The sequence below is a fragment of the Lontra canadensis genome, unplaced genomic scaffold, assembly GCF_010015895.1.
Source record: "Lontra canadensis isolate GAN:19392208 unplaced genomic scaffold, GSC_riverotter_1.0 scaffold96, whole genome shotgun sequence".
Taxonomy (NCBI): Eukaryota; Metazoa; Chordata; class Mammalia; order Carnivora; family Mustelidae; genus Lontra; species Lontra canadensis.
Window position 1 is genome coordinate 2638510 of NW_022631090.1, and position 21668 is coordinate 2660177.

The 21668-nt window shown below is 42.0% G+C and overlaps 1 protein-coding gene across 1 annotated transcript in view; it reads right to left on the reverse strand.

Annotated features, from left to right (window-relative positions):
- Positions 1 to 267: 267 nt before the first annotated feature.
- Positions 268 to 21668, reverse strand: part of GUCY2F (guanylate cyclase 2F, retinal) — an 86344-nt gene continuing 64943 nt past the window's right edge. Inside the window, 10 exon segments of the mRNA XM_032837144.1 lie at positions 268 to 355; positions 436 to 488; positions 490 to 525; positions 6572 to 6666; positions 9567 to 9665; positions 13389 to 13562; positions 17004 to 17069; positions 17072 to 17193; positions 18177 to 18346; positions 20645 to 20793. Of these exon segments, the coding sequence (XP_032693035.1) occupies positions 268 to 355; positions 436 to 488; positions 490 to 525; positions 6572 to 6666; positions 9567 to 9665; positions 13389 to 13562; positions 17004 to 17069; positions 17072 to 17193; positions 18177 to 18346; positions 20645 to 20793 (1052 nt within the window).

The following is a 21668-nucleotide window of genomic DNA, read 5'->3' on the forward strand; positions in this document are numbered from 1 at the left end:
CAAGGCCAGCATTGTTAACATTCAAATGTGTTATCAGTGCAGGAGGCAACAGTCTTTCAGGCCAGGGCAGCTGACCTCCCTCAAATGTAGCTTGGTCTGCAACAGGCCTCCCCACAGGGTTTTTGCTCAACTCAGTGGAGATTGGAAATTCACCAACTTCATCACACTCTGCCAACAGAGTGTAGGCTGAGACTGGCACCCAAGCCAAAGGGAGCCCTCTGAGAATTTGGCAAACTCCAGTGTTCTGTTTTCCTGCTGGCCATTACCTTATGGCTTGTTTCTCACCAGTTGCCTTTCTGCTTTTCTTCTTTGGAAGGCTGAAATCTCTATTGGTTGTAAGCCATGGCCCACTTGCCTGTGAGACAGGAGAGACACAAAAATAGTGAAGACAGTGGAACATAGTGGGGCATAGGAAGACTCTAATTGTGTACTTACCCATCTTTGCCCACTGGTGGGGGCACAAGAAGGAGCTTTTTAAAGCCTTTTTTTTCCAACCAGCCAGAAGGTCTCTTCTGTGCCTTTGCCCTTATTATAGAAAATACAAAAAATCTTAAATGTGCTATAACCAGCTTTCCCAAAGATGTGCTTCTGATCAACAGTGTATAAGCATTCAGTTTGGCTCAGAAATTGCCTCTGCTTTCCCCTTGTCACCACTCCCTGGAGTCTTCCTTCCTACACAGCTTCCTTGCTATATATACCTGACAAGCTCCATAAGCTGACACAGTAGACAGACAAAATCTGAACACCATTTGGGGGAACTTGGGTGCCTCAGTCAGTTAAGCATCCAACTCTTGATTTCAGCTTAGGTCATAATCTCAGGGTCATGAAATGGAGCCCTGCCTTTGGCTCCATGCTGAACATGGAGCCTGCTTAAGAGTCTCTCTCTACTCTTCTCACACCACCCCTCCCCCTTCTCTAAAAAAAAAAAAGAAAGAAAGAAAGAGAAAGAAAAGTGAACACCATTTGAAGCTGCCATCCAAATGTTTTGTCTACACACTGCCACACAGCTCCATTGCTGAGCACGTGTGGTTGTTTGGCTTCATAGTAACCAAACATCTGGATGCTGAATTCAAGAATTTGTTTGTCATCTTTGCTTTGATCTTTTGACCATAGGCATCCCATTGTCTTTCCTGTCTAGAGTACATATATTCAGAATCTACCTCCCCCAATACTTGCCATCCAAAGGCTCTCCCAGAAACCAAAAATTGGAATAGAAATGGAAAGCAGGCTATACAACTTTAAAGGCCAGGGCATCTTGGCTGCTTAGAGAGGTCTGCATTTCTGCAGTGTTCTTTTCTTCCTGCCAAGGGATTCTCACGGGTAGAGAGAGACAACATGTAGGCCTCCATCTACAGCCTGGTTCCTTGGTTGTGAAGAATTATGGTCTGAGAAGAAAAAGGGAGTGTAAACTCGAGCTAGTCACCCCAGGGCCTAAGTGACTACCTCAGAGGAGCCAAGTTTTCTGCCTCAGCTTTGCCCTCCCCTTTTTCTAATAAACCCTCCTCTCAATGTGTTTCACTCTCCTTTCAATTTTCTTTCATCTGTTCTTTCATTTCCTCCAATCCATAGGAAAAAAGTGTGTTTACTAAAACTGAGAAAAGTAATGGGATGTGTTTCCAACTCATTAATCTGAAATATGGTCTCACTCTTGGCTGATCTCATTTGGAACAGTTCTAAATTGTTTAACTTAGAAATTCCAGTTAGGTTCCCCCCCCTTTAAATATCAAATCCATTGTTTTTTATTTTACATCACATACATTCATCCCTTAACAGTAATGACCACAACCAATAATCACATTTAGTGGAAGAATCTCAAAGCATTTTTCAGGTATTTGGTTCAAGGCTCTGAACAAGCCCACCATAGGCAAGTACGAAGAGAATACCACAACAACTCAATCTTCACTAGCTGACAACCAATTCACCCTAAAACTCAAATAATTGGACTGTTTGGAGCCACTCTGTTTTCAGAAGAAGTGAACAACTTTAAAATATACTCATATCACTCATTCTTACATTTATTCTACCCTCACTGTACCAGGTGTGGAAATACAGAAATGGCTCTGTCCTTCAGGAGCTCACAGTGCAGTTAAATAAAAACACGGTCGGGTCACGTTTGGGGCTTTAAATACAAACCCAAATTTTCTGCCTCCTAAACTCTGTTCCTCACAGTACCTAGTGCAGTGTCTCATATAGAATAGTTGCTCAGTAGATAGACTGTTTCATTCACTAGAAAACTCAACGCTTGAGCAATTGGAATACTCAAGGTGTCATTGGACCTCACTTTGCTAAAGCATTCTCTTAAGGCTCAAACTTGAGGATCTCAACCCTCAGGCGTATTTGGGTGTTTATCTTGAAATCAAGAGGCTATTGAGACAGTGTGCCAATACCCAAGGGAGCTTTGTGGATGCCAGGATTGTCCAGATATCTGGGTGAGTCCTGGGACACAACACTGGGATGCCAAAACTAATGGTTGCAAAAGAGAATGGGAGTGTTATGGACTCAGACAAGCTTCCAAATCAAACAGTATGCAGGGGAGCCCCAGGGGTTCTCTGAGGTTTTGGAGCCTATCCAGAATTCTTAAAATCCTAGATCTCTGTTTATCCACCCTATTTCCAAAATTCTGTTGAAGAGAGAGAAAGTGGGGGAGAGCAAGTATGCAACAACTAAAACCTAAAGCAAACCCCTTGACTTGGTATCAATCCCTGAGCAGTCCCAGAGGACCACCCCCCCAAATAATAGTATCTTACTTTGGTCTGACACTTTTAAGACACTTTGGCATCTCCTGTCTTTTTTAATTCTCACAAAAACTCTGGAAGGTGAGTTTATTATTAACCTCATTCTGCAAATAGGGATACTAAGTTTCATGGAAATTAAATGACTTGTCAATAAGCAAGCATAGCTGAAACCCGAACCCAATTTTACCAAACTCCAGGTTTTATTTATTTTCTTTTTACTACAACTTAGCTATTTTTTTATTGAGGTATAACTGACATACAATACTAGTTTCAGCTGTACAATATAATGATTTGATATGTATATATATTAAAAATGCTCATCACAGTAAGTCTAGTAAACATCTTAGACTCCAAATTTTAAATGCTCTTCCTTCTATACCACATAGCTTTTCCAACACACTGGAGTCAAGGGAAGGTCTAGAGGCCAAAATGCAATGGCTTGGAATTTTAAATCTTGTGATTAATGAGCTTCCTGATAATCACGGGTCAGAAGAGGACTCTATGTGAAGAAATGAAAGCACAGAGAGGATAAAGTTACTTGTCCAGTGTTACACATTAAGTCACTGATGGGACAAGTATTACAGACCAGACCTCTGACCTTCATGACTATGCCAATAAAACCTCATTACTTCTTTCTCTTTTTTCTTTTTTTTGTTTTTGGGGGGGGGGGGTGGGGAGGGGCAGAGTGAGAGTGAAAGAAAGAATCTTAAACAGGCTCCACACCCAGAACAGACCCAAACAGGGCTTGATCTCGAAACCTTGAGATCATGACCTGAGCCAAAATCAAGAGTCAGATACTTAACTGACTGAGCCACCCAGGTGCCCCCAACCTCATTACTTCTTAGCTCAAATGCTGGTGTGTGTGTGTGTGTGTGTGTGTGTCCACGTGTGTGTGCACACACTTACACATGTCCAAACTTCTGTATGTGAGTGCAAGGGGTTGAGGATGGGGTGGAAGAGGTTGGGGGAATAAAGAGAAATCACAAATAAAACAGGATTACTGCTTAAGGGCCTGAGAATCAAACACTATTTATCCCCAGAATGTTACAAGTGTCCACCCTGCAAGGACATAAACTGGCTGAGAACAATCATTTGGGAAAGTCTTCTCAGAATGTAAATTTACCTAAAGAGGTCTTAGTAAATATAACCGATAAGCCTAGATATATACAAAGTCTCAGCAAGAAGCTTCAAACTTGTCAGAAAAACAGTAACTGAAATAGGACTCATGTAAGAGAAGAGGTAATAAGATGACTTATCACCAGGCCATTAGGAGAGAAATTTTGAAAAAAGCAGACTTGGCCAGTTAAGCCCTGATGATTTGTTGCCAGTACAATACAAGAGGGGGTTGGAGTGGGCCGTAGGCCAACTCCCCATAGAGGCTGAGCTTGTCACCTCTAAATGACTCCTCCCCCAATCTACCTCAGCTTCCTCAGTTTGATGTCTTTCTTTGTTAACCCCACCCGCCTAATTATTCAACTGCACTATGTTCTCTTCTCTCACCCAACCCAATCCACACTTTTGATTCCACTAGGGGAAACAACTTAAAGTGTCATCATTGCAGTGAAGGAGATGGAGTGGGAAAAGAGTGTTGTTACTGGATCCAATCCTTGAACCCAAGAGAAGAGGTTCTGATGTAGGAATTTCAAATATCAGCCAGCTGGAAGGAGAGGATGTTTTCAACCATCCTCTTTGCTATCACACCTGGCAGGCTATCAAATGTGGTCCTTCTGACCCATGTACTAAAGCCATTCTTGCTTTCCAGCAACACAGAGTGAATGAGGAATGGAAATGTTGGATCAGAATTTCTGAAGTGTGCTGGTAATATGGTCATATTGGGGATATATTGCATGCCCCAAGTGACAAGGAATCTCCTGTCCCCCAGTCCCTACTATGTAATGTCCAATACCTATCTCTGGTATTGCAGACAGCAGGGGGTACAGAGACAGAAAGGATCTCCCATTTTCTCCCTTCCTTCTTTGGGACTTCCTATTCTCTTCTTCACATTGCCCCTCCCTCTCCCCTGGGGCCCCCTCTCTTCTCTCTCAGTATCGCCCTTTTATCAGGGAGCCTCTAACACCTCAACAAGCAAGGCCTGACACGGCCTTAGGGAAAAACTTTCCTTGCCTTTTCCTCCACCTTGCTGTATCAGGTTCCCAAATTCCCTGGGGTAAGGGAAACTGTGAAGTTTCAAAGGGCCCTTCTGAAGTAGTCCTGCTTTTATACTCAAAACGCCCAAAGATATGATTCTTCCTTAGAATTTGGGGGCAATAAAAGCCATGGGGGTTGGGGGCATATTTTTCCTTTTCAGTTTCAAAAGTGTCACCTCTTCAGCTTTTAAGTGACGGAATCTGTGCCCAGCAATCCAGAGAGGAAAGTGCCTTGGGAAATAAAGCCACCTTTGTCGTCCTCTGATAAGAAATGTGAATATATAGAGGAATCACAAAAGCCTTGAGGAATGTGATTCACTGTTCAAGTAATGTTGCCGCTTCTATCATCTCACTGAGTTCTCTGCAGAGGTGAGAAAAGAACCTCTGCCCCCTCATAAATGACTCATCCCATCTTCTAGAAGATATTCAAATCTATTGGAAGAGACAAACCAGAACTAGCCAGAAAAGGAACTGATCAATTAGAATCAAGCCTTCCAAACTTTAACTTCTGAAATCCTTTTACATGTAAATTGCCACCATCCGAGGAAGGCTTGCCAATGACAGAAACATATTGTGCATCATTCAGCACCTGGGTTTTGCTTTGCCGAAGTATAATCACTGCGAAAATAATTTTCATGCACAATGGTACCATTGAAAGGATACTGAGTGGGAAGTCAGACTTCCCTGGGTTTTGGCTTATTCTTATTGACTGTGTGACCCTGATCAAGTTACTTCACCTCTCTGGGCTTTGGTTCTTTGTCTAAAAATGAAAAAGTTAGGGGCGCCTGGGTGGCTCAGTGGGTTAAATCCTCTGCCTTCAGCTCAGGTCATGATCTCAGGGTCCTGGGATCGAGCCCCACATCGGGCTCTCTGCTCAGCGGGGAGCCTGCTTCCTCCTCTCTCTCTGCCTGCCTCTCTGCCAACTTGTGATCTCTGTCAAATAAATAAATAAAATCTTTAAAAAAAAATGAAAAAGTTAGATGATCGACTCTCTAGAGCCTCTTACAAATGGGGAAGCTAGGGGCTCTGGGGCTACCTAGAGGAAGATGAAAAGAATCCAGTGGAGATGGCAAAAAAGAAAGAAAGAAAAGGTAAAATTACTCTAATCCTGAATCCCAGATCAATCGTCCTAACAGAGAGAAAAGGTGCTTCAAAATGTTTGTCTTTCACGGGAACTGACTTTATTCCTCCTGGTCCTTCAGGGAAGACATAAAGCCTCTCTGTAAATGGGAGGGGGTCAATTGTGTGCATGAAAAATTAGAAAGGTGGCCACTGAGCAGGCAAATAGAAAACCCAAACTCACTAATACTTTAATTTATTGAATCATGTCTGAATTTCAGCCAAAGAGTAAACAAAGTTTACTTTGTTAGAAGATATAAATAATAGTGCAGTTCACTGAAAACCCAAATTCTGGGTTATCCTTTAAGAGAGAAAGATGCAGCTCATAGTCTGAAAAACCCAGGAGTTGTAACACTCCTCCTCATCGTGGCCATATTTTAAAGAGAAGAAAACTGAAGCAAAAAGGAATAATCTCTTGGGAACCGCAAATATGGCTGGAAATTCTGCCCAAATTATAGCTCTAAGTCTCAGACATCCAGGTAAACTCTTTCAGCAGACCATGACCTCTCTAGAAGCAGGTGTGTTCAAGTGGTTTGATTTAAACAAACAAACAAAAAAAGGATATTATACCCTGAGCGCTGTCCTTCCTCGAAGCTCTGCTTCATAGCCCTCACTCAGAGCTCAAAGAATTGTCACGGTGCTGTGACTGACATGAATGCAGTAAGCTGTAAAAGAAAGACAGATGTGACTGGATCCTTCCAGGTAAAATCAATGAGAAAATATTAATGTAATAGATGGCCCCACTCCTAAATGAACGAGACCCTAAGAAAAGTCCCTGAGAGAGAACTTCAGTTAGGATTTCAAAGGAGGAGGAACAGGGAATGGTGGCCTTCCTCACCAGGCCCAAATAAGGTGTTAGCTATAGCACCTATCAGCCTCCTAGACACTATCCCAGATGAAAGGCCATGCAACAGAAAGGTGTTAATTTAACTCTAAGGTTGTGATTGAGAAACAAGCTACCACTACTGTGCTCTCAGCTGAAATGTGACCTCCTCAGAGGCAAGTTAGGTGTCAGCAGCTTCTTCTCTGCTAAAGCAGAGCTTCCAAGGTCTACATACCCTACTTAAGAGACAGCAGGGTATCTTTTTACATACGCATCCATACAACCATGTTACAGTATTGCTGCACTTAAAATAGAACATCAATAAAAAAAAAGTCCCAAGACCTTGGTCAACATTCTGTGACAATTGTACATTTATAGATTTCCTGTGGGTAGACGCATCTATATGTATATACACACAAATGTATTATTTTCCAACTAATGAGCCCAACCCGGATAAGAGTGTTACATGGAAAACTATGACTAAAAATTTTATGTAGCAACTAAGTGTAACTCTTTGGTGAAGAGCAGTCACTTATTATTAACTCAGGTAGAATCCTTGACTTTCTCAAAAACTGTTATCTTATGAAGTAAGACCTGTTCAAGTTGAGTCTTAAATAAGAGTCCAAGACTTGTTCCCACACACACTTGAGAAAATAATTCTTTTAGAAGCTGAAAATAATCAAAGTAGGAAGGCACGGCTGGAAAGAACTGCAAGAAATTTCTGCTGTGTTCTCATAATAACTTTCACATAATAACATAATAACATTTTTCCCAGCTCAGTACTGTTGTTTTTGTCTTCCTTGCTAAGTCATGGTCACCCAAAACCTCTGTTCAAAAAGGGTCCCTAAAAGCTGCATGCTTGTCTAGGTGCCCTTTGTCAGCCCTATGTATACGACTCCACTAGCATCTGGTCGTCAGTCATAATCCTACTCGTGTGGAGCACACAGGTCAAAAGAGAGAGCTCATTCCAATGAACACCCAGGTGTTTTGCAAGGAGAATCAGTCCCGCACTAGGTCACTAGTTACTTCCTTTCCAGAATCAGTGAATTCAACTGGGCATAATGGTGATACTGATGAAATTAATTTTTAGTAGACCTCTGACATGTCCTGGTCTCATATCCAACATGAGGCTATCTCTTTACAAATCTTCAATCAGGTGTGGAGCTTAATGCCCTATTTTGGTCACAGTCATTAGTTTCCAGAAAAGCATACTAACCAGCCCCTTTAGTCCTGAGACCACATGTGTTTGCTTCTTTATATCCTTCACAATGCCTTCCTTGCATAGTCAGTGCTTAATAAACACCTGCTGTGCATGATTCATTCCATTTTCTTCTTCGTAGCTGCTCACTAGACAAGGTGATACCTAAAACTGAAAATTCTATTTCTGTTTTCAGCTCTATATTTCCAATGTGAAATGGGTGGAGTTTCCCTGGTGCAGACCAGAATATGACTTCAATCTTCTACAAGCTTACATCAGTCCAGAGTGCTGTGCCAAATCTGCATTGCGGTTCCATGATCAGTTTCACTTCATCCTGGGTTGCATTTCAAGAGCAAAGTCATACACATGCAGCAGTTCCTGGATGACTACTTCCATAGCTTCTGCCATGTCTATGGAGTTCGAAGACTTTCCCAGATGTCAGAAAATTTATTCTGACAACAGCTTCTAAGTTCTGTGCTGCCTCCTTAATCATGGCCGCACAGGCTAGATTGACTAAGACTGGACCCATTGTGCAAGCCTGTTTTTGCACATGAGTGGGGTCAGACAGGGCACCACCCACTGTGATATAGGCCACGATAATATCAGAGACTAGTCTGAGTATACTACTGGAGTTTGGGAAGAGCTTGTCTTGCCTAGTAGCTGCTAAAGCCAGGGCTGCTAAGAGCTTAAGTGTTTTTTAAGTAGAAAACCCATGAAAACTGTATATAGAACCTATTATTGTTTTCTATGCTTTCCTATATTAACATAAACAAATTGCTTTGCTCAATCCTGATAAAGGGCAAAGCCTGTTGTGTTTCTGACATTGCCTTGTAGTGGCAGTAAATAACCAAAAAAGAGGTGCCAGCATAGACAGATGGCATGAAGATTTGTACAGTTTTATTCTCAAAGAAGGGGGGAAAGAAATGGTATCTTTGACACCATGCTTGTTTTGATAAAAACTAAAGATTTTATATACAGGCTAATTGGAGTTAATTATTTCAGATTTCCAAGCTCCTTAGGTTGAAGGATTATTGCCAGCTAAATTCAAGAGGACTATTTGATAAAACCAGAACTCCTAGGATCCTAACTAGTTCAGAAAGAGGACTAGAGCAGTAAACAGCAGTCTGATGGGAAGCAGCTGATTCTGGTTGTGTCTCCACAAATTAGTTGAAAAACTAAATATGCCAGTCCCTTACTTTTTCTTTTTTCAACACGACTTCCCCGAACCCACCATGCTAGCCAATTTTTTTTTCTATTCCCAAAGGACATTTTTAGTTGTTTTGATCAAATTGACTGTTTCAGTGTCACTTAGCTACAGCTTCATAGCTAGAACAAGAAGGGTACATATTTAATCCAATATCACCCCCTACTGGCTTATCATTAGAGACCAGGAAATTTGTGTGTAAAATCTTAATCTTAAATTATCTTTCATTTCTTTAAAAAACATTAAAATATTAGGTGTCTTGTTCTCCTTCCCTCTCTAGAAAAATAATCACTTTTCCATCAGTAGGAGATTACCATCCCATCCCATCACAGGTACTCATGTAACCCTGTTGATTCCCTCCGAGAAGCTGTGCTCAAAGTGTCTCCAAACAGGCAGTATCTGGGCATGGTGAGCCCCACCACTCCAGCAACAACTGGCCCTGTAAAATAGCAGTCAGTTGGGATTACAGTCAACAGGTATATATCCAATGCTAATAGAGGAACACTGCCAAGGGAAAGGAATATAGCTGCATAAAAGAACAAAGTTGCCACCAAATAGCTCTGGGAATCTGAAGGAAGCCCTACAGTGAGTAATAAACTCTTTGCCCTACAAGAAAGCAAGTTGATAATGATGCAGGCATGACTGCCCTTCTGATTTACACTCTTGTTCCAAGTCACAGTTATACCCAAGATACTTATATCTGTCAACAGGGACAAATAAGCATAAAAGCCAAACCAGAAAGGCCTAGGCAGGGACTCAGGATCCAAGCATGTTTGTTACAATAAAAAAGAAGTGACCCTTTCTTATGTCTTAGGGTCAGAAGAAGGGATCTCATGGGGTTATTTATTTCCCAGGAGAATTATTACTAAGACAATTGGAAAATCTGAAAAGAAGTAGAATTGGCTTTCAATCATTTGTGTTAGGGGCACGGACAAGCAGCATATATAGATAACCCAAGAATATATTATATTTGCCTTTAGAATGTGTTTTGTTCTTACATTTCAATATGGCTGTTAGGTGTTCAGACAGTGAACATTACTTGCAAAAAACTTCAGCAACCATAATGAAAACCTAATTCAGAAGTATTTAAAAAATTTGGGGTGCCTGGGTGGCTCAGTGGGTTAAAGCCTCTGCCTTAGGCTCAGGTCATGATCCCAGAGTCCTGGGATCAAGCCCCGCATCGAGCCCCACATCGAGCCCCACATCCGGCTCTCTGTTCAGCAGGATGCCTGCTTCCTCCTCTCTCTGCTTGCCTCTCTGCCTACTTGTGATCTCTGTCTCTCAAATAAATTTTAAAAAATCTTAAAAAATTAAAAAAAGAAGTATTTTAAAAATTCTCCACCCTTACTTTTCTGGCCTCTGCTCCCTTTCTATTTGAAATTGTTCATCATTATCTTTTTGCTATTTCCTGGGTTAGAGAAAGTAATTAAGTGTTTTTGCTTCAAGAAGTTCTTCCTTTAATTTATAAGAATAAAAATAAATAAGAACTACAAAACTTATGTTTTTCATTTTAATTCATTTCTTCCCATTCATATGCATTCATTGGACACAGAGCTAGGCACCAAGGGGAATAAAAAAAATGTAACATACTTGATCTCAGTTCTGTAGGAGTTTATAGTCTAATTAAAGAGAAAAGACTATTAAACAGGAAGCAAGTAAGCAACAACCCAAAACAATGTATGGTTGAAATAAGATAAATGGGGGGGGGGCTGCTAAATAGGATCCGGTTCAGTCAAGAAAGGTCCAGTGGAGAAGATGGAATTTAATTTGAATCGTGATGGGTGGGTAAGACTTGAGTAGGAGAAAAGGGACAAGAATCAAATATTTGTGGTTTGAATTTACCATGAAATTTTGGGAAGCTCTCAGAGAAAGCAGTCTGCCTAGTTCAGGGGCTCAGGAAAAACTGGAGACAAGATTGGATATTGGGCTGTACCAGATGGAAGACCTTGTACCACTAGAGAATTTTGAGCAGGGAATTACATGACAAAAATGGTTTTTCCTTTTTTCTTCTCAGATCAGTGTATGGAATGCATTGAACGGGAAGAAAGTAAAATCAGGGAAACCTGTTAGGTAACTGTTGTTTTAATGCAAGCACAAGGTCGTGAGCACTGGGAAGGAGGAGGTGATAGGGAGTGGGTGGGCAGAAAGGGGAGATGAAACAGAGACATCATGAAAGGAGAACCAACAGACTTATTGGCTCTCTGACAACCATGAGGAAATTGGCCTGGGCTTATAATTCATGGAAAAAGATGACTTGAACTTTTAGATATGTTGAATTCAAAATAATGGTGAATCATCTAAGAAAAGTTGTGCTGAAGAAGGTTGAAGATGTGGAACTGAAGCACAAAGGAGAGATGAAGTCTTTTCTTTAAAAGAAAAATGCTGAACATAAGCATTCAGGATGCTAACATGAGTAAGATATGGTTCCTGCCATCAAGAAGCTTATAGTCTAGGGGTACCTGGCCGGCTCAGTTGATAAAGCATGCGGCTCTTAATCTCAGGGTCATGAGTTCAAGCCCCACATTTGACATGAAGCTTACTTAAAATATTTTTTAACTTTTTAAAAAAGATTTTATCTATTTATTTTAGAGAGAGTGAGCACTCACACATGAGTAAACAAGGGGGGAGGGGCAGGAGGAGAGGGAGAGACAATCTCAAGTAGATTCTCTGCTGAGAATCTACTTGATTCTCAGTGCTGATGTGGGGCTCTATCCTGCGACCCTGAGATCATGACTTAAACAAAACCAAGAGTTGGATGCTCAACGAACTGAGCCACCCAGGCACCTTTCCCCAAAAAAAATTTTTAAGAAGCTTATGATCTAATGTAAGGAGATACAAGTAAACACAGATTATGCTGATGACTATGAGAAGGATGGATAGAAAGAAGCAAGAGTGGAAGCAAGGAGATGTTATTGCAGTGATCCAGGCAAAAGATGCTGGTGGCCTAGACTTGAGTTATGAAAGTCAAGTATAGACAAGACAGATTCAAGAAATATTTAAAAGGTAAAATGCTCAAGACTTGGTAAATGGTTGAATGGTGTAAGGGTGAGGGAGGAATCAAGAAGGATGACTCCCAAAACTAACTGGAGTAACTAGGTGAATAGTTGTACCACCAACTGAAATAGAGAATAAACACAGGAAGAAGAGGAAGCTTATGTGGGAAGAAAATAATTCTGTTTTGGGATTGAGTCTGAGGTCCGTGTAGAACATTCAGGTGGAAATTTCAGCAGCAAGTTTGATATAGAAGGCTGAAGCTTAAGGGAGAAAACATATACAGAAGTGGGGATGGAGAGAAGTTTGGGTGGCTCAGTTGGTTAAGCAACTGCCTTCAGCTCAGGTCTTGATCTCAGGGTCCTGGGATAGAGTCCCGCTTCAGTCTTCCCACTCATTGGGGAGCTTTCTTCTCCTTCTCCCTCTGCTGCTCCCCCTGCTTATGCTCTATCACTGTTTCTGTCAAATAAATAAATAAAATCTTAAAAAAAAAAGAAATAGGGCTGGAAGTCATCAGCATACAAGTTGTACTTAAACCATAGATATGAATGAAAGAAAAGTATGTAAGGGGAGGAAAAAAAGTGGATGAAAGACAGAACCTTGAGCATCAATATTTAAGGGATAGACAGAGACAGAAAAGATTATCAGACAATGGTAGAAAATGAAAGCCAGGTTGGAGTGGGTTGAGAAACAAAAATCAAGATCTGAGGAGAGCAATTAGATCACAACTCAGAGCTTTACAAAAAATCGGGTAGCAGCTACAGTTAGAGAGCAGGAGTTTCCAAGACAGCCAGTGAATGAAAGGAGAAAAAGCATTCAGAGTGAGGAGCATATCATAAAAGCCAGTTGAGGGAAGTTTTAGGCATAAAGTTATCAGGGGCACTCTACCCTTTTTCTAGTCTTCCCCTGAGGCACATAGGAAATGTTGGCTCTAACAAGAAAGGTAGATTGAAAGGGATTGGTACCTAGAACAAGTACTTCTGCCCAATGGGGTAGTACAGGTGTTGGGAAGAGAGTAAAACTTGGGTAGGCATAAAGAAATTAGGCACCATTAGACACCTGGATAATCCAACTGCCAGTAATCAGGGGAGCACCACCCTCTCCGACCTTTTCTAATCTTCTCTTGAGGTGCATGGGAATGTCTTTTCTTCCTGTAGCTGGTTGTTGTTACCTGAATGCAGGCCTATTCGAATCTGGACTAGCACCTCTGGCATGTGTCTCATCTTAAAGGTCCCCATGGAGCTCAGGATATCTAGGGACATGTTTGCAATCTCAACTGCATGCCGACTACCATTCCTCTTTGGGAGGCCTGAGGCCACCATGTAAGCATCTCCAATGGTCAATACTTGGGAATCACGGGAAATAGAATGAGCAGACAAATTGTGTGTGTATGTGTGTGTGTGTGTGAGACAGAGAGAGAGAGAAAGAGAGAGAGAGGAGGAAGGCTTATTTCTTGTAAAGTGAGGAAGATGGTGAGAGACTGTCAGAGATTCAAGGTCTGGCTGCATATTAGAATCATTTAAGGAGCTTTATGAAAAAAAAATTGATGTCTAGGTCCCACACCCATAGATTCTGAAATAAGCAACTTTGCAGTTTCTTGGCTGGCCCTAGAGAACTATCAGGCCCCAAGTAGTTCCTGGGGGAAGGAAAAGAGGAGATTTGTAGGAATATCCATGGATACCCATGGAAGAGTACCCTAGGAGAAGGTACATATAATATTCCTCTAGCAAGTATTTCTCTAGAAGATTTCAGGTAAATGAGCTAGCAGCCTTAAGACAAGTATAGAGAAAGGGAAAGGAAGGAGGTGGAAGAGACTGTTCCTTCTGCTTTGCATTGTTAATATGATGAAGTTAGTTTTGTAGTCCCTTGGGTGTGAGAACTGAGTCTTTTTTCCACCAGCTACCCCCTCCTCTCCTAGTGCCACTTGTCAAAGGACAGAAGAACCCGCCCTCAGCTGCTTTAAGCTGGACACCTGTAAGGAAAGGCAAATCTGTATTCCTCATCTTCCCAAAAGAAGTGTGCTCACTTTTTTAGGTGACTAGTAAGTAGAAGCTTTTCAAGTAAATCCAAAAGATAAGTCTACTGGAAGGACTTCCATGAAATGTGCCAGTCTGACTCTGCTAGGACAAGTTTGGATCCAATTAAAATCCATGTTCTTCTAGAGAACTGCACTCACAAGTGCAATAGTTAAGACCACGAAACTCTGATGTCACACTGCCTTGGTCAGAATTCCAGATGTACCATTTACAAACTGTGTGGCCTTGCCAAGTCACTTAACTTCTCTATGCTTTAGTATCCTTATTTGCAAAACAGGGATAATAAGAGTATCTGCCTTATGGAGTTTTCTAAGGACTAAATAACTTAACATATGCCACAGCACTTAAAACCTGCCTGGTGGATAAGTGCAAGCTATCATAATCATCATTACCATCATCAAACTAATATGTCTTAACATAAGTCATGGGATGATGGCTATGACTCAGCTCCAGAGAAAGTTCAGTAATCAGCAATAGGCCTCTCATCTTGACTTTCTGTATAGCCAGTAACAATGATACTTTGAATACACAAGACTTTGTACCTCACCATGCTTCCATCCAGGGCCTCCCTTTCCTTGTACAATTGGAGAAAGGGATCCCTGTCCTCAAATAAATATGCCAGCCTGCACAGAGGAAGGGAACAGGTACAATCCAAATGTTATATGGGAGGGAGAGACTCACTTACTTGCTGGCCATTATCAAAGAATAGTGGTTGACTCTTCCCCGAAATGAGTCAGTCACTCAGGAGTCCCTACACACATGGATGAGGAGAATAGAAGGGCAGGGAGCATGGGCAGTGCCTAGCCTTGGTGAAAGACTGTTGTGGGGGACTGCAGGGGGGCATGAGCCAGCAGGAGGACACAGAAAGGACAGGAGAGGTATAGAACAGGGGCTGGTTGAGATGGGTGGTGGCAGGAGAACAGAAACTGAAAACAAATCACCAGCTTTGTAATTTTGCAGTAACCTTCTCACTTCCATTTGATTATCAAGTGCTGGGGAGGTGATTTCAATTTTACAGGTAAAGAAAATGAAAATACAAACGGGTTTGGTGACTCACTGCTGGTTCAATTTTATTTCCTTTGCCCTGTTGCTTTTAATAAACAGGACTGAAAAATTAGATTTCATTTTTGGATTTGGAGAGCCCCACTCTACCCTGGAAACAGCCCACGAACTCCTTACTGCAGCCATGAAGTACCAAAATGTCTTATGGCCTCATCCCTAAGACTTCAGACAATTGTCTGAAGAGTATCAGCTGCATTGATTAAACCAGTGGCTGTGTTACTGCCCACGCTGAATCATCTTTGATTTTAGTTTCAAATGAATTAGCTTTCGGTGATTTGTTTTCCTCTTCAGGCTGCTTGAGTTCAACAAGCTAAGACAGGTAGTCTGGTTCTATGGATTTTTCCTCCACTGTGGCTTCCATGTGTGCTTCTTGATAAGTTTGCAGCTCCGGTTGATTGACAGGTATGATATCTATTTCTGAGCCCTATTTAGATGGCTTAGCCTATCCCTGAGGCTCTCTACCTGACCTGAAAGGGCCCTGTCTAATCTGAGATAAACACACTGCCCTGTGTGTGATTTGAGAGTTGGAAAATTTCAGACTACTGTGAAGGATCCAATGAATGGAGGTACTCATTCCCCAGCTCTACCTTGGTTCCTGGGACCGAGGAGCTGTCTAAAGTTTGGGATGCCTGGGGCATGTTTTTCCATCAATAAGACAAGTATCCATGTTTCAGGCAATGTAGAAATGGCCTTGCACAGCTATAAGATTTTTTAGTCATTTTCTGCCTAGAGATAAGACAACATATAAAAATCAAAGGTAGGGAAGCATGGCAACCAAAGGAGTGAACGTAGTCATCTATTCTCTGCTCATCTTCAGCAACCTTGGATAGGAGGAGTGGAAATTGACAGCTAGAGTGGGGGGATGTGGGAGCAGTAGGTTGCAACCTCACACTTTTAATGACTTCCCTAGACCTCAGACCACAAGATGGGCTCATGGTTACCCTATAGCAATCCCTTTGACCTATGTGATGCCAGAGTTCCCTCCTGTATAAAAACGGTACTTAGGGGAACAAACCAAATTTTAACAGCATGTGTTAGATCTACATGAGTTTTACCAAGATGAACTCTGTAGCAGTCACCAGCTATGGGCAAAGTACCAATGCTGCTTCTATTGCCCTTGTATCATATCTAGCATGATACTACCTACACTGTGGTTACTTAGCCACTGAAGTACAATAACCCTTTTGGCTCCAACCTCTTCTTAGTCTCAGTTCTAGAAAACAGCTCAAGAGAAATCTGCCTGGCAATCTCTTGCTCAGTTCATACTGTTATTTTATGAAGTGTGAGATTGTATGCATTCTGCCTGGCCTTCATTTCCAATAAGATACCAATGGAAGTGCTATACTATTTAAATTTTACGTCCTTAATCAGCATTGGAGACAAACCGTGAGTGACTCTTGACTATAGGAAAGAAACTGAGGGTTGCTGGAGGGGAGGTAGGTTGGGGGGAGGGAGTAAATGGGTGTTGGGCATTAAGGAGGGCACATGATGTGGTAAGCACTGGGTATTATATGCAACTGATGAATCACTGAACTCTACATTTGAAACTAAAATAAATAAACACATAAATACATAAATAAACTTTACTTCCTACATAACAGCATTCAGTAAAATTCCACCTTTTAATTTTGGGATTGCGAGACTCATATAAAAATTTCTCTCTAGAATATACTTCTCTGCTCAGTAACTTACCTTGTAGACATCATGACTGCCTATGACAGCATCAAAGAGGGTGTACAGGTCATTGAGAAGATTACCACCTCAATAGGCTCACTCATGGCTGAGATGGTGGTGAAGCCCACAATGTCACTGAAGTACAAGGTGATCAAGTCAAAACCCTCAGGTTCAACCATGTAGCCCTTTTTGAGGGATTTGCAACTGATCAAAAGCAGAGACAGCTATTCCTCAGAGGACACAGGCCTCGCGGCATGCCACACACACATCTGCTAAAACACAATTTCTCCGAAAATCACTGCCAAGTAAATGAGTAGGAAGAAGATGTCATCTGGATGAAAACATTAATTCTTTAATTTAGTCTATAAATATATTTTGAGTGCTTATGACGTGCCAGGTACTCTCTTCGGTGCTGTGTTCCAGCATCTGGCAGACAGCCTTGGTCTGTGTTTTTGTGGAGCTTTTTTTTTTTCTTTAAAGATTTTATTTATTTACTTGACAGAGACAGAGATCACAAGTAGGCAGAGAGTCAGGCAGAGAAAGAGGGGGAAGCAGGCTTCCTGCTTGCTGAGCAGAGCCCGATCCAGGGCTCAATCCAGGGCTTGATCCCAGGACCCCAGTATTATGACCTGAGCCGAAAGCAGAGGCTCAACCCACTGAGCCACCCAGGTGCCCCTTGTGGAGCTTTTCCTCAGCTGTCCCTTCACTCAGGGAACGATCCCAGGTGGTTGCTTTAGATGAGACCAATTTCCCCAATTATCTCCTAAACAATCATGTTACAATATGATCAGGTGTCTCGGAAATTTTGGAAACAGTATCAAAAAGTAAGGCTTTGAACAAGGAAGGAAAACCTAGAAAAACAACTCCGCTACTCTCCTCTAGGACCTCAAAGAACTGACTCTTTTTAATTGGTCAGCTTCTAGGCAAAGTCATGAAGTTACACATAGAAAAACAGAAACACCAAAAACTTAAATGACCAGCATGCTCCACAGGCAGTGGGAAATTAGGAAGGTGTGCTCTACTCCCTTGGTTTCCAATTCATCTTTGATTTGAAGGTGTGGCTCAAACCTACCGGAAGTAGAGAGGGTTCAGGATAGGGGGAAGGAGCAGTTAGTTATGGGTAATTTTTTCTTTCAATTTCTAATAGAACACACTGTTACAAGGATTCACACTCCTCAGGTGTTCACACATACAGTGGTAGCATCTGTGTTAGAAGTTTTTCCGTTTTCTGTTTTTCAATTTCCAGCTCTTCAGTCTGTTCCCGGATCAAATCTTCCAAGTTGCTAGAATATTGCTCCAAAATCCGAAGCATGGAGTCAATGATATTGGTCTTCTTCCCTTTATTCAAAGTTTTAAACTGAAAGTAAAACAGAAAAAGGACCCAGGGGAATTTTTATTCTCCAAACTCAGAGATGATGGAGTAGGACCTCTTATCACAAATTCCTTCCTCTAAAATGCCAGGGCACAAGAAGTAAACTGAGGTATAAATGGAAAAAGTCACCACTCAACCTCACTGTTACCCTGTCCCATTCACAAGGTTCTTTTTCCCTGAATAGCTCTTCCCCCACACTTCTGGCTCTTTGAAGTCTGAGCAAAGGTGTTCTGGGAAGGGTTCTCCAGCTCTCAGATGCTGTCACATGGTAGTAGCCACTTCAAAGGCAACAGGATATTGTCTTGAGCCTAGGTCATTTGTGAGTGGGATGAGGAGAAGAGAGGGCAGGGAGTACTGTTTTACCCTTCTGGGTAATCAACCTATTAAGTCATCCTGACTTCTAATGTCACTGTGTTACCAGTTTTTGGATAGTGGATGGTTCCTTGACCTCTTAAATATGACCCAAGACCTATATGGTAAGATCTACTCCCTATTTCTTACCATCTTACCACGGAGGTCCAGGAATAATGATGTGCTTTAGCACCTGCCCTTCATTTCCATCAGGGTCATGTAGAAATTCAGCTGGTCTTGGCCCATTCTATGCCCTGATGCCACAGGGTGCTGGCTGCATGCCACAGTTTTTTAATGTGCCCTCCTGAGCCCTGTCCATCTACAGAAACAGGGAGCTTGGCATAGCATTGGAATCACGAGGGGGTAATCCCTCCTTGCTGATGTGTTCAGCATGCACAAGGCTGTGTTTACAACAATAAAAGACTGGTGGTAGTTTTGCTGAACAGACATCCAGAAATCTGTCCCAATGAACCTTCTTATGCATCTGGGCCACACATGGTCTCCTTAGCACTCAATCCCCCAAGGCTGATACCAGGAGTTTCCTTCTGAGCCTGATCCACATCTACAGGTCTACCAAGGTCCTGCAGGTAATCTCAGTAGTCTGCTCAGATGTTTAAGGCTCCCCTATTGCCTGACCCTGGGAACCTCCCTCTCCTTCTCAGCCCATTTAAGTTTTATTAGCTGCAGGGAGTTGGCAGGCTATCCTGGTCTTTCAGACAATCTAAACTTCCACCAAAGCATTTCAGTGAAGGCAGCCCCCCCAATGTCCATTTGAAGGCTGTATGATGTACACTCCTTCCATCTATCACCAGCTTCTCTTCTGTCTTCTGAAATAACATCTCTAGTATCAACACAAGGACAAATGCTTTCTCTCTTGCCTCATGGTAGGTTCTCAGAAATGTGACCTTCATGGTCTTTTGCCTTTTCCATACTATTGAATACCTGTTTGAGTGTCCTCAAGAGACCCAGTCAGTCTAATGGAAACATTGTTAGCTGGGGACATGGATGACTTCATACACAGGGCCCCTAAGGCTTTCAATCCACCTCTTTCTTTTTTCCGCCTCAGATACCTGCCACTCAGAAAGCATCTCAGTGCTGTACTCCAGCCAGGCTCGAAAGCCTCTCCACCAGAGCTGACACAGCATTCACAGAGAGTACCCTCAGTTTCATTATCCTATAGTTTCAACAAAGACCTAAGCTGCATGTTCCAATATAAGAACTGCACCCTAGGTACCCTTGGCAGAGCTTTCTCTGTCCTTTCCTCATTTCCCCCTTTCTATCCCCAACTCTAGGAAAAGAATCAGACTCTTTAGAAATTCAGTATCTTAAGGAGAAAGTTTACCATTTTTGTGCAATGTATTGCCTCAAGTAGTTCCCTAGGAACTTAAAAAAATCTCCTGCTTTTGTACTCCCCATTTGCACATTTTTCTGTCATGAGCCTCCTTTCAAAGACCCTATGTCTTTCCTCGCTCCTCAAAACCACCTGGTGTTACTTCAGTGGTATACTCAGTAAAGTTTTCTGGCATCTCCATAGCAAACATAGCCCTACAAGAATTTGTGCCAAGCTGAAATCAAATATGATACTCATCTTTTAACAGTCTCAATGCCATTGCCTTGCAAGTGCCCAGTGGTTCAATTCTATTTCTGAAAGGTTGGTTAGGTCAGATTGTGAATGGTTCAGAATAGAGGTTCATATACAGAAGCACATTCAAATCAACCATTGCACACTTGGAGGATGTGCTAGGGGTGCTCCAGTATCAAAGGCCTCCAAGTAGCCACCCCAATTCTTCCTCCCCAAGAGGAGTGATTTTTTTTTTTCTCTCTCTTGCAGGAGTTTCCTTTTACAATATGATGAAAACTCAAGGAGTTCGTTTGGGGTAGGCTGGCTTTAGGATGCCTTCTGGGCAGTGCTGAGATTCACAGAGTCCTTACCTGATTAAATATTTCATCAAAAGTTGGTTGCTATTCTGAAACTTCAGCCCAGCACTGCTTCATCAGCTGGAGACATTCTGGAGGGGCACACTCAGGAGGAACCATGGGTCTGTACACAGGAAGAGGCTTCTTAACTCTGTCTAAGATTTCTGTCCAGAAGTAAGAAGAGAAAGTTTTATAAATCATAGAAAAAGTGCCAAGATTTGACAAAGATCATTGAGTTTTAGCAAAGAAAGAGGTTTGTCAGGAAAAAAAAAATCACAGGCCATCTCCTTTGCTTTCTCCTTAAGTGGCTTGAATATAAATTGTCTCCGAGCAAAGGAAGTATTGGTCAATTTTAGGTTTTAGGTTTTAGGTTTTAAATGTGGCCTATCTGATGTCAATTTTAACACTATACCCCCAATGATCTGTCTCCCTTCACCCACCCCCAAATCATCTAAACTTTCCAGTCCCCACAGTAGACCCACTTAGCCCTCCCTGAAGGCCCAGACCCAGCCCAGATCCATGCTGTGAGTCCTGCCTGGCCCGTAGGAAAGAGGATTAAGAACTCCAATAAATAGTTCAAGACCTCATCTAGATCCTCCTAACTGCTTGTCCTTGAACTCCACTTTCAGTGGAACATGTACTATGTATCAGACTATGGACTAATGACTTTGAACACATTCTTCCATTAGATTCTCACTACAAACAGATGATGTAAGAATCCTTATTTTTATTTTACAGAAGGTTAAAATGATGAACAGAGAAAGTCACATGGCTAGCAAGTGACAGAATTTGAATTTGACTCCAGGCAGTCTCAATCTACTACATTGTCCCACTTCCAAATACCTCAGACTTCAACCAGGAGTTCCAAAACTCCCTATTCAAATCCAAAAGCCATTAGTGACTGAGAAGTCCAGATCAGGCAGACTAATAGAAAATTCCCAGGAAGTAGGAGAAAATAGTTAACCTTCAATGTCTTCAGCAATCCACACCGGACCTCAAACTGTTCTCTCTGCTTCCAGGCTAGCCTTCTGCAAGCATT